General features: G+C 35.5%; 1 protein-coding gene across 4 annotated transcripts in view; it reads right to left on the reverse strand.

Moving 5' to 3' along the window:
- GLRA2 (glycine receptor alpha 2) overlaps positions 1-5,304 on the reverse strand; it is a 231,225-nt gene extending 225,921 nt beyond the window's left edge. For 2 of the 4 annotated variants that reach the window (XM_003917424.5, XM_003917425.5), the window contains exons 1-2: positions 4,685-5,304; positions 2,453-2,586 (exon numbers count right to left, since the gene is read on the reverse strand). In XM_003917424.5, the coding sequence (XP_003917473.1) occupies positions 2,453-2,586; positions 4,685-4,752 (202 nt within the window). In that variant the 5' untranslated portion in view covers positions 4,753-5,304. The remainder of the gene's footprint in view (positions 1-2,452; positions 2,587-4,684) is intronic. The other 2 variants (XM_009197221.4, XM_009197224.4) reach the window with 2 other exon arrangements.
- Between the last annotated feature and the right edge of the window lie 8,182 nt (positions 5,305-13,486).

Consider the following 13,486-nt stretch of genomic DNA (forward strand, 5'->3'; position numbering starts at 1 on the left):
CTTCACCTCAGCTAAGATCATCTTTGCTTGCCACTATGACTACTGGTTGGTCTCTCAAAAGTTACCACCCTCACATTCTACAACAACAACTAGTTGGAAGCACTAATCTTCATAATTGATCTACCTTTTCCTCTCTGTCTTTGTTCTAATTTCCTTATCCTGGAGAAAAGGATAACTTATTTTCCCTACACTACCAATATTTTATGTGTGTATGTATATATAAAATAAGGTACTTCCCTGCCCTCTCAGATGTGGTGTGGGAGTGGATTGATAAAATATAAATATGTAGAAGGATATTAGACATTTAAAATTCCATGGGAACTTCAAGAAAAAATTATTTTAGTCTAAAATAATGGGGAGTGTTTTAAATCCAGGAATAACCAAGCTCCCCCAAATGAAGAGAACTTTGGGAGATGTCAGATAATTGATCTGATATAAATGGTCTATGTAAATAAATTTTATGAAGAGGTAGCAGTGTTCATTGAAGTGAAGAGTTAAAGGGAGAGGGAGATAAAACTCAATGAAGCCCACTAACGTTAGAGTCTTCTGTGATATCCGCCCCATTTCTTTTTTATAAGTCTTCCTGTACTTAGACTTTTAAGTAGTAGATACATCGAAAAAAAAACGTGGCCACACTTTGCTGAACCTGACATTCTCCTCATTTATTTATCCTTTGGAACCATGATAGATATCATTTCCCAAAGGTGATATCCCCAGAAGAACCAGGAAAAAATTGGATGTGGAAACGATGGCTCATTCTTATGTGGTCACTTAAAGTAGCAATGTCAACATGCGTGTTTGTTTTATTACCCTTTGCACTTTCCTGCCCTTTTGAAAAAGTATTTCTAGAAAGAAATGAATAACAGCTATGAAACAAGATGCTCGTAAACGTGAAACAATTTTCCATCTCTGAACCTTCTCTATAAAGCTTTCCATGAATATCTTAATAGGAAATTATCTTTCCATTTCTTGGAATCCTGTAGCAATTTACCTATATTTCCTAATGATATTTTCCTATTTCTATCTAATAGTAAAAGTATGCATGTAACATCTCCTCCCTCCACTAAAATTTTTGATAGAAGCACCTAAACTGTTTCATCTCCCAATTTTACAAAGCACCCAACAGTTAGTATTCTGCAGATAATCCAGACTCAAAAGTTGTTGAGTGGCTTAGTGGATAAATATATGAATGAGCAATCCCATTGAAAGCTGGTTCTCAGTTTGTTATTCACAAGATTTTATTTCAAATACTGACTTCCAAAGCAATGACCACAAAATTAAGAAATGGGATGAACATGAAGATTTTTTTTTTCAGAAAAACTTCTCTGAATGTAGTTCAGTTGTCTCTCTTGGAGATACTTAAAAAATATTGTTTCGCCAAAATTCTGACATATTTCTTTATAAAATATGCCCATAGCTGGGTATACTCAGAGGTGTAACATTTAAAGAAGAAATGAATTTAAAATTTAGTTTTCATGCTTATATTTGCCAATAATACAAATTAATCAATACTGAAGAAAAGTGTGCCATTAAATTGCCAATAAACAAAAGTAAGCAATGCATGAATTGCTATATAATATCCAGAACATTATAGGTTTCTCCTTTTACAAAATGTTATAAACACTTCACAATGCATTATGTTAAATTTCATTACAAGAAAAAGACAACATCACTTAAACTATGTATTTAAAAATTAAAGCATCAACATGATTCAATTATTAATAATTGATTCTTATTCTTTTTTTCTGATTCAGAATAAAAATAAACTAAATATATTTAAAAAGCATTTCTGCAGACTATTAACTACATTTTTGTAATGTTCAACAAATAAAAACAAAAAACATTGGTTTGCTTCTAATTGAACAAAGAAAGTATCCACCATCTTTGACATGTGCACTTTACAATTCTGTGATCTCTGTTGATTTCAAATAAACAATTTCAAATAAACAATGAGAATACTTAAACAAAAGGGAACAAAAAATTAGAACCTCTTCTTACAAAGTCTAAAAATTAAAGAGGCCTGAAAGTATGTAAAGTGGCATATTTTATAGAGATTTAAACTCTACTTTGATGTAGGTATTTAAAATCAAAACCAAGTATTTTGGAGTAACCATTGAAACCTGCATGCATCCTGGTAGATATTCAAGCAAGTCAAGTCTGTCACTTGCTCTTGTATTCACTTTCAGCCACATTCCCACTTACGAAAAAATAGGGACTATGGCCATAATTTATGACACTAGTTTTATTCGTGAAATAGAACACAAACTAGGAAAGTTTTCAAATGTGGGAAGTGACAGGTAAAATGAAAATATCAGTAACTAGTGCAAAATAACAGCAAAATGAACACTATACTTGTCATTTTAATTAAAAGCTCTGAAAATGTTTTTCAGTTAACTATTCAAACATCTAGAAGATTTCTCAAAGGCTTAATGTAAGTTTAAGTGGAACCTACCTTTAAAATTTGGCCTGATTCTTGCATCATATCCTGATGTCCTTCCCATTAACTTGTCCAAGAAATCTGAAGGAGATAGGGTCTGTGAAGGTTGTTTTCCAGACCTGGAGTCATGGTCTTTGCAGAAAGCCGTCCTAAACACATCATTAACTCTTTTAGCAACAATTTCATTTGCATCCCTTAAGAACTAATGCTCACTGCATTTTTAACATTACATTTTGGTAAAGATATTTGATATGTTAGTATGAAGAAAACTAGAAAAATCCAAACTCTTTGGCCAACTTCTGAACTTGTACATGTTCTAAAGTTAACTTTAAATGATGAGAACTATAAATCCTGAGTCACGTCTCTCAAGTTTCCAAACTTTAACCATAAGATGTTTGAGAACAGACAATGTAGTTTTAGGTTGTAGATTTTATGTATATATAGTTAAAACTATTCAGAAAAATGAGATGTTTTTTCAATTCATGTGATTGTCTTAAAATCATTTCTATCTGACTTAAAAAATTGTTTCAGCATTTCAGCCCTAAATATAAGTCCTCTACCTTTTATAAGAAATATACAATAAGATGGGCAGAACAAACTTATTATTTCATTGCTTATTTTCCCATCTGCTAGTTCTAATCCAACTATCAACTATTAATATTTTTCAATGTGATATCTAAAAGAGAACCTTCATTTGGACATTTCATTTCATTTTAAAATAGGTCAACAGTGAGCATGTATGTGACTTCTATTATTTTATCAGTTATTTATATATAAGCATTTAAATTGTTGGCTCTCTAAAAAATATTAATGAAAACACACTTCTAAATCATTTTGACTTTTTATCACCAAAACACTGAAAGTTGGTTAAAAATTTCTCAGATTTTCATTTTCCTGTTAAAAGTAATAAAGAGCTTATTACACACAGCGTATTTGCTTGGTAGCAAAATTAATTATTTCACAATGCATAGTGGTTAACTGAAATTTCTTCCCTAAACTATATATTTTATAAGCTTTGTTTTCAATAGTTTAATAAATAGTGTCTTATGAATTCTATCACTAAGAAAATACCACATTCTTGCCAGTTTTTCAAAGAAGGGGTATTCAAAATAAGTGCAAAGATGATATAAATATTTTGTAGGAGTTAAAAATTGATATGATCATGCATAAATACTCACATTCTCATATGCAGAATCATCTGATTAATCAAGTATTATTTGATTATGATGGTGGTGGTGGTGAGGATGATGATGATGATGATGATGATGATTCTAATAAAAACCAGCCTATATTTTTTCTTAATCATAGTAGGAGGTGTAAACCTGAAAGGAACATAGTGGGTTTTCCCGGTATTCATAGCATTATTACTATGTGTTCCATTTATCTTGGTTCTGTGAAAAAATGCCATAAAATTTAATGAAAATTAAATTTAGAGTCCTATACTTTGTTGTAAGAGCATCTCCTGTCTCTGCTGAGTCTTTTACTCTCTGTCATTAGATGACTATATTACTTACTGGTAATGATTTGATATTTTGAGGTATCAATTGATTTGATAACTATTCGCAAACTGTGTAGAAAATGCAAGCATGAAAATAGTAATTTCTCACTTTAATTATGCATACTCCACTTCTCATACGTACATAAATACAATTATGTCATATTAATTAAATTTTGGTAGGCAATCAATTTCCAAACAGATTGAATAGTAGAATATAGTAGTAAAAAGAAATTTTTGATATTTCAAGAAAATTCCTAAATTGTAATCCTCATAGTATGCTTCCAGTTTCTGAAATATAATAGAAGTCTCAAGTTGGCTGAGAATTAGGGATCTTTTATATTTTATCTAAAATGAGCATGCTCCTGCCAAATTAATATAATCATCTTATATGAAAAACACTGCACCCAATATCCCTTTAAATTACTTTCAGAAAAATTTGAAAGCAAAAATATCACCCTTATATAGAAATGTAAAGAGCATGCAACTCATCAGACTACCTTAATATCACATTGGCTGTGAAAATGTGTGTTGAATTGCATAGAGTGCGGCTATGCATCATAAAACTTGCTTTTGTGAAAATTTACCACCCTCCCACTATTATTAGGCTCTTAAAATGAACAAAAGATATATAACTTTCCTCTATAAAATTAAAATAATATAGTCCAGGGCACAGAGAAATACATAACAATTACATGACACATTCTCTTTTAAACAATTTAAATATCAACATGCAAAGTCGTTTCACCTACCTGAAGTGGTTTGTCTCTAAGAAAAATGCAAACAAGGCTGTCAAAATGTTCACTAGCTGCCGGTTCATTCCTGTTTCTGTGTTGCTTGTGGAAAATATCCCGAAATGATTCCAGAAAGATGCTAGGACAAAGTATCTCTTTACTGTCCAGATTCAAAATTTGGCAGGAACCTAGTTTCCTTGAAAATCAAAAAGAGATTTGGTTTTGTACAGTTTGCTGAGAAAAAAGAAAAAGTGCCAGTCCTGGGCATCATGGTCAGGTCAAACCGAGGCTTGGGACCATCAGCTAACCCAGAAAGACAAAGCCTCAGAACTGATGAATCCCCCAGCTCCTTTTCCTGAATAATAAAAATGCTTCTACCTTAATCGCATCACCATGCAAAGGGAGTTGGTGACAATGCCATGCTAGATAGCTGTGGCTTTTGTTTTATATCTTTTCTGTTTAGCAAAGCCCTTTTTCTAGAAAATGTTTCCTATTAAAAAGAAGTTGCAAATGAGAGAGAAGAAAGGACTCTGCGCGCTGGAGTGGGTGGGGGAAAGAGAGAAAAATTGCTGAGATCCTGTGCTGGAATGAGGGCTATAGAAAGAGACGGAGACGTGATCTTACCCAGCCTATAAATTTCAGCACTCGGACAGCTCCAAGCTCTGAAGTGCGCATGTTTCCTTTTTCAGTTGCTTGGGGCGGGGGTCGGGGAAAAGCATTCAAGAGGGGACGTGCCTGCTGTTCGAAGGCAAAGAGTAGCCATTCAGCGAGGGGGTACTGAAGGGGGTACGATGACAGCAAGAGGAGAACAGAGGTCTGGAGAGGGTGAGGGAAGTGGGGTCTGAGCTCCTGGAAATGCTAGCCTGTCGGTGGGTGGGCGGGACGGGAGTTTGAAGCAGAAAAGGGAATAAGGTTTAATCGTGGGAAAACGAAATTGAGGGAAACAGAGAACAGGATTCAGAGTACTGAAATTATAATAAGGGTGTGGACAGTTCACTCTTTGTAAGTGGAAGCCAGAGGCAAAAGAGGAGTCCTGTGCTGAAGAGAAGGAAACATTTCCTTGGCACAGAGAAGCCCGTGTGCAGAAAAAGGTTCATGAAGATCGATAATTTAATTTAGAAGTCCTTTATGCCTTCCTCGCCTTTTTAATGTTTTCATTTGATTTTAGCCGCCTATTCCCAAAGGATCTCTCTACCTCTCTACTAGGGAAAGCCCCTTCCAACTGAGCTTTCTTCAGTGGCTCAAAATCCTTGGGCATCCTCAAGTCACAGATTTGTAGAAAAGGAAATGAGACAATGGGCCGGCAGGGGGCAGTAGCAATCTTTTCTTGCCATGGTTAACGGTTAGAGCAGGGCTCCATGTTAGAAATGGAGCAAGGAAAAGTGCAACTGGGAGTTTAGTTCATCTGCCCATTCCAGATGTTAATCACTGGGAACAGTCATGTAATAAAGTGCATATGGTATTCTCCTAAATTGGCTAAAGGGACTGAAAATAATGAAGTTCATAAATCTGTACAAAAGTATGACAAGTAACCCTGCTATTTCAAATTAAAATTACAAATATTATTATTAATAAAAAAGAGGAAGGGTAGATAGTCCAATGTGGATAATTAGCAGCTTCTGGGAAGGGGGAATAAAAAAGCGCATGTCCTACTATAAGCTAGGAGAGTAACCTATTTTTTTGTGAAATATTCCTTGTTAGTCACCTATGCACTTTACCGGAGGTCTTAATTTTAAAACAAAATAATATGATTTTTATTCCATAAATGACAAACTTTGGATCAGTTTAAATATCATAGTAGAGTAACAATGAATTCTATGTTTTTAAGAAGTAGATTCAGACAAAAAAGATGGCAAGTTCTTTTTACCTTTTAATGTTAATATAAATCACCAGAGGATCTTGCTGAAATGCAGATTATGATCCAGTAAGTCTGGGGTGGGGCCTGAAATTCTGCATTTCTGAGAAGTTCCTAGCTGAAGTTGATGCTGCTTGTCCACAGATCACACTTTGAGTAGCAAGAGTCTATATGCCCTTTCATAAGATTTCTATCCCAGTAAGACAGTGAAAATATAGGAATCTCTTTTTAGATGAAATGCAGTGTGCCCAAGCATTCTATTTACATACAAAATCAATTCTTCAAATGTGTTTTCTTAACTTTCAAAGCCTAGAGAAAATGATTCAATTTAAAAGAAAAACAGTATGGTGTAGTGTGAGACATCCCTGGACTGCAGCTTCAAATCTGTTCACTTCCAAATTCATCCACATGGAAACTCTAGACCTGATTTTATCCCTGCTGTCCTGACCCAAAAAAATATATAAAATCAATTCCTGGAAATATTTCTTCAATTGGTTATACATGGAAAAATAGCACAAGATTTTTTTGTGTTCAAGATTATTTCCAAAACAAAATATAGGTATAAAGATAGAAGAAAATGATTTCTGTCAAATTTGTTTAAGGTTGTAATGATGCTTAAAGTAATATAGTCTTTGTAAATAATTTCTTCCCCCCACCCCTGGCCTCCCGAGACGGAGTCTCACTCTGTCACCAGGTTGGAGTGCGGTGGCGTGATCTCAGCTCACTGCAACCTCCACCTCCTGGGTTCAAGCAATTCTCCTGCCTCAGCCTCCTGAGTAGCTGGGACTACAATCACGCACCACCATGCCCAGCTAATTTTTGCGTTTCTAATAGAGATGGGGTTTCACCATGTTGGCCAGAATGGTCTTGATCTCTTGACCTTGTGATTTGCCTGCCTCGGCCTCCCATAGTGCTGGGATTACAGGCGTGAGTCACCATGCCCAGCCAAATAATTTCTTTTAACAAGAGTTGTGTTATTAACCAGGAATAGGATGAGTAAGGAAATCTGTGACAAAGGAGACTCTGGCCAGCAGCATGAAATCACAGCATTATATTATTGTAGAGTTGTAAGGGACATTAGAGAGGACCTAGTTTAGCCTCCTCATTTTACTTCTCAGCTCTCCTAAATTTGGATTCCAGCCCTATCAATCCACAGAAACAGCTCTCACTAAGTCTGCCAGTGAATTTCTTGTAACTAAGTCCAAAAGACATTTTTCTGTTCTCATCTTACTTGACATTTCCATGGTACCTAATGTCGTTGGCCTTTTCTTCCTCCTTGAAACACTTCCCTCTATTGACCCTGTGACACAGTGCACTCCTGGATTGCCTTCTGTTCTGTCTTCTTGGCAGGCATATCCTCTTCTACCTGGCCTATAAAAGTTGTATTTCCTAAAGGCTATATTCTAGGCTGTCTCCTCTTCTCGCACTACACTCGCTTAGAAAATATTACGGTAATATAATTTCCATTATCATTTTATGCACATGACACAGAAATGTATATTTCTACCCAGACCTATACATCCAACTGCTTTCTAAACAATTCCTAATGGATGTCTCAAAAGCTCCTCAAACTCATGTCAACACCGAACTTCTGATAATTCCTCCAACTCCTACTCCTATTCTACTGTGTCTGTTTCATTGTTACCAACCAAAGGCCAAGGCATCATCTCCATCATCCACCATATCTAGTTCTTCACCAATCCCTATTGATTTTTTCTCCCAAATCTTCCCACTTCCCTCCATCTCAACCTCCATGACCCCAGTTGAGATATCTTTATCTCTTGCCTGTACTGCTGCAGCCATCCTCTAACTAATCTACCTGAACCAACAGCTGGTCTTCTATTACCTCATCCCGTATGCTGAAACCAGAGTGATTTGTTCAAAATCAGAATCTGATTATGTCACAGCCCCTGGTTAATACTATGACTCTCCATTGATATTTGTGTAGAGCAAGGAAACTACTTAATGACCTAAAGGTTCCACATGGTCTGGCCCATGCCTACATTGTTCCTCATCTCATCCACTAACCATCTCATTTCTTCCCCTCTAGCCATATTGGTGTTTTTTCTTAGTCCCTAATGCTTACTGTATTGTTCATGAAGTATTCATGTCCCCCATCTTTGTCTGGTTAATACCACCCTATTTTTCAAATCTCTGGAAGACCTTTCCTGACCTGCATTACTCTAACAACTCTATTACAGGCCTTCATAGTGCTCTCCAACTCTGACTCAAGGAGCTCATCATCATTGTATTTATACATGTGTATGACTGTTTGCTTATGTAGCAAGCTTTGCAATGGACAGAGACAGTACATGTTTTGGTCCACCATTATATCGCCATACATTCAATGATAATGACAATCATCATAATGGTATTGATGATAACTAGTATATAATTTTAAATATATATCAGAAATTTGTGGCTTAAACAAAATAATATAAGTACATATGTATAGTTCACAAATAGTTCTTTCAAAAAACTACTTGTTAGGGAAGTAACAAGTTAAGAACTATGATTATTTGAAAGGAAACCAAGTTCAGTGGCTCAGCAGTCTAAAGCATAAAATTAAATTCAAAGTAAAAGATTATGAATTTAATATCCTTGATTCAAGTTCTACCTCTAATACTCATTGGTTATGTGACTGGACAAGTAATTTAATCCCTCTCAGTCTCATTCTCATAATATGTAAAATATATATATAACATAAAGTGTTACATAATTACATAAATACATGTTACATAAAATATTTCCATGTAGAATACTCTTGAAAATCACATGAAATCAGACCTGAAGATGTGTTTTTAGAGTCTTAATCTCATTTACTTAATTTATTTAATCTCATTTACTCACTGTTAAAATTCATGTTTTAACTTTGTTCATTGGACAATTCCACTTTCAAGGACAGTAAGACTTAGGAGCTTTGAAAAGGTTTTATTTGCAATGCAATGGAAACTGAAGTCTAATTCTCCTATGCCTCTAACTTACCAAATTCTAACTGGTTGAGACATGTGGAAACCTTATTTTGTACTCTTTTTACAAGAGAAATGAAAAGATTGTGACGCATCCTATGATGTCATAAGGACCAACACACAATATTTGGTCTATATGATGCTACATATTAAACTTTAAAAGATAGATATAAACAAAAACACTTTTCTTAATGTCAATATCATTTACTGATACTGATAAAACTTAAGAACCTTTAACATATACATAATGCTTTATAGTTTTCAAAATACCCACATTATATGGCAGAAAAATAATTGATACCTATATATTTTCATGAGGAATCTATAGTTTGTGTAAATTGATCAATTTTCTCAAGTCTATATGATTAAGTGACAGTCATACTTTTTATATTTACTACTCATGAACAAAATTATTTCTCACTACATGTGATTGCTGTTATTTTTTAAGTCACTGAAAGCCTACTGTATGCCCACAACTACTTTTAATAATTATATTTTTGTGATTCCATTAAACTTTGGTTACTATTATATTAAGATACACACACACACACACAAATATGTTGAATGGAATGCCCATATTAAGAGTCTCAGAGTCCATTTCCTCAAATAAAGAGTCAAAAGATATCCAATATATCAATATCCTGTGTCAGGACTTTTACTGAACAGGTTTCCTACAGAAAAAATGTCCTCCTCAAGTACAGACATTCTTTCCTCCACTTGAAAATATAAAGTAGAAGGTAAAAAAAAGACCTACTAATTTACAATAGACACCCACCAAGTAGAGGTTTGAGGCAAATTAGAGAAGGCAAGAAGTTGTTTTTACCAAATCTTTTGTTGTTAGAGATGCTTTCTCACAGAGAACAATAAAGACAATTTCACCTTGATAAAACGCACCTCCTGAATTTTGGTAGAGATTTATTTGTCTCAAACAGACTCTCTTCTCACTATAGGGCCATAGATTAAAATAGATTTCTAGGTGAGAAGACCTCTGGCATGAGGATGCGTGGCCATTATATTTACTAAGCCACATGGCTTGTGATATCAGTATTAGTGATTGTCATTTCTTAACTACCTATAATATTGTATTAGAGTTCTCCAGAGAGACAGAACCAATAGGATATGTATATATAGGCGTATCTTGTTTTATTGCACTTTGCTTTATTGTGCTGCAGATATTGCGTTTTTTACAAACTGCAGATTTATGGTAATCCTGCATTGAGCAAGTCTGTTGGCACCATTTTTCCAACAGCATGTGCTCACTTTGTGTCTCTGTGTCACATTATGTGAGCGAATTGCTGCAATCTCATGATAAAACTTGAATGGATGAGGAGTTACTTCTTATGAACAAACAAAGAAAGTGGTTTCTTGATATGGAATCTACACCTGCTAAGGATGTTATGAGCATTGTTGAAATGACAACATTCTCACCATCTTTCAAACTTTTTCATTATTATATCTGTTATGGTGAGCTGTGAATGGTGATCCTTGATGTTACTACTGTAATTGTTTTGGGGCACCATGAACCACACCCATATAGGATGGCAAACTTAATCAATCGATGTTGTGTGTGGTCTGACTACTATACTGACTGGCCATTCTCATTTCTCTCCTTCTTTTGGGGCCTCCCTATTCCCTGAGACACAACAATATTGAAATTAGGCCAACTAATAACCCTACAATGGCCTTTAAGTATTCAAGTGAAAGGAAGAATCATATGTCTCTCACTTGAAATCAAAAGCTAGAAATGATTAAGCATAATGAGGAAAGCATATGGAAAGCTGAGAAAGGCCAAAAGTTAGGCCTCTTGCACAGACAGCCAACTCATGAATGCAAAGGAAAAGTTCGTGAAGAAAATTAAAAGTGCTACTTCTGGGAACACATAAATGTTAAGAAAGTGAAACTACCTTATCGTTGATACGGAGAAAGCTCAAGTGGTCTGGACTGGAGATCAAAGTAGTCACAACATTCCCTGAAGCCAAAGTCCAATCCAGAGCAAGGCCCCAACAAAACTCTTTTCAATTCTATAAAGGCTGAAAGAGGTGAGGAAGCTGCAGAAGAAAAGTTTGAAGCTGACAGAGGTTGGTTCATGAGTTTTCAGTAAAGAAGCCACCTCCATAACATAAAAATGCAACATGCTCGAATAAGTCCTGATGTAGAAGCTACAACGAGTTATTTAGAAGATCAGACTAAGATCATTGATGAAGGGGGTTAGTGTAAACAACAGATTTTCAATGTAGATGAAACAGCCTTCTATTGGAAGTAGATGCCATCTAGGACTTTCATAGCTAGAGAGAAGTCAATGCCTGGCTTCAAGGCTTCAAATGACAGGTTGACTCTTTTGTTAGGAGGTAATGCAGCTGGTGACTTTCAGTTGAAGACAATGCTCATTTACCATTCTTAAAATCCTAGGGTCCTTAAAAAGTATGCAAACTCTACTGTGCATCTGCTTTATAAATGGAACAAAGCCTGGATGACAGCAAATGTGAACATTTAGATCCACTCTTGAGACCTACTGCTCTGAAAAATATTCCTTTCAAAATATTACTGCTCATTGACAATGGACCCAAGAGTTCTGGTTACCCAAGAGCCCTGATGGAGATGTACAAGGAGATTAATGTTTTTCTCATGCCTGCTAACACAACATCCATTCTGCAGTCCACAGATCAAGGAATAATTTTGACTTTCAAGTCTTATTATTTAAGAAATACATTTTGTAAATCTATAGCTGCCATAGACAGTGACTCCTCTAATGGAGCTGGGCAAAGTAAATTGAAAACCTTCTGGAAAGGATTTACCATTCTGATACCATTAAGAACATTTGTGATTCATGAGAGGATGTCAAAATATCAACAAGAGTTTGGAAGAAGTTGATGCCAACTATCATGGATGACTTTGAGAGGGGTTGAAGACTTCAATGGAGGAAGTAACTGCAGATGTGGTGAAAATAGCAAGAGAACTAGACTTAGAAATGGATCCTGAAGATGTCACTGAATTGCTGCAAACCCATGATAAAACTTAAACGTATGAGGAGTTGTTACTTATGGATAAGCAAAGCAAGTGGTTTCTTGAGTTAGAATCAACTCCTGGTGAAGATGCTGTGAACACTGTTGAAATGACAACAAAGGATTGAGGATATTCCATAAACTTAGTTGATAAAGCAGCAGCAGGGTTTGAGAGGATTTACTTCAATTTTGGAAGAAGTTTCTACTCAGGGCAAAATGTTATCAAACATCGTTGCACCCTATGGAGAAATATTTCATAAAAAGAGGAGTCGATCTATGTGGCAAACTTCAATATTGTCTTATTTTAAGAAATTGTCACAGCCAACCCAACCTTCAGCAACCACCACCCTGTTTAGTCAGCAGCCATCAACATAGAGGCAAGACTCTTCACCGGCAAAAAGATTACAACTCACTGAAGGCTCAGATGATAGTTAGCGTTTTTTAGCAATAATGTATTTTTTAAATTAAGATATGTACATTATTTTTAGACATAATATTGCATACTTTAATACACTAAACATAACTTTTATATGCACTGGGAAACCAAAAAATTTGCATGACTCACTTTATTATGATATTCACTTTATTGCAATGGTCTGGAACAAAATCCACAATATCTCTGAGGTATACCTATATAGATATATGACAGAGATTTATTGGTGTAATGGCTCATGCACTTATGGAGGCTGAGAAGTCCTATGATAGGCCATCTGCAAGCTGGACACCCTGATGCTGGTGGATGGCTCAGTCCATGTCCAAAAACCTCAGAACCAAGGAAACAAATGATATAATTCTCAATCTGAAATTAAAGGCCTGAGAACCTGGGAGAGGGCACTGATGCAAGTCTTGGAGTCCAAAGGATGGAGAACCTGGAACCCTGATGTTCAAGGACAGGAGAAATGTGTCCTATCTTCAGGAGAGAGAGAGAAATGAATTTGCCTTTCCTCTGCCTTTTTGTCCTATCCAGGACCCCAGCCTATGGAATGGTGCCCAC

Source organism: Papio anubis, chromosome X (assembly GCF_008728515.1).
Source record: "Papio anubis isolate 15944 chromosome X, Panubis1.0, whole genome shotgun sequence".
In the NCBI taxonomy this organism is placed as follows: domain Eukaryota; kingdom Metazoa; phylum Chordata; class Mammalia; order Primates; family Cercopithecidae; genus Papio; species Papio anubis.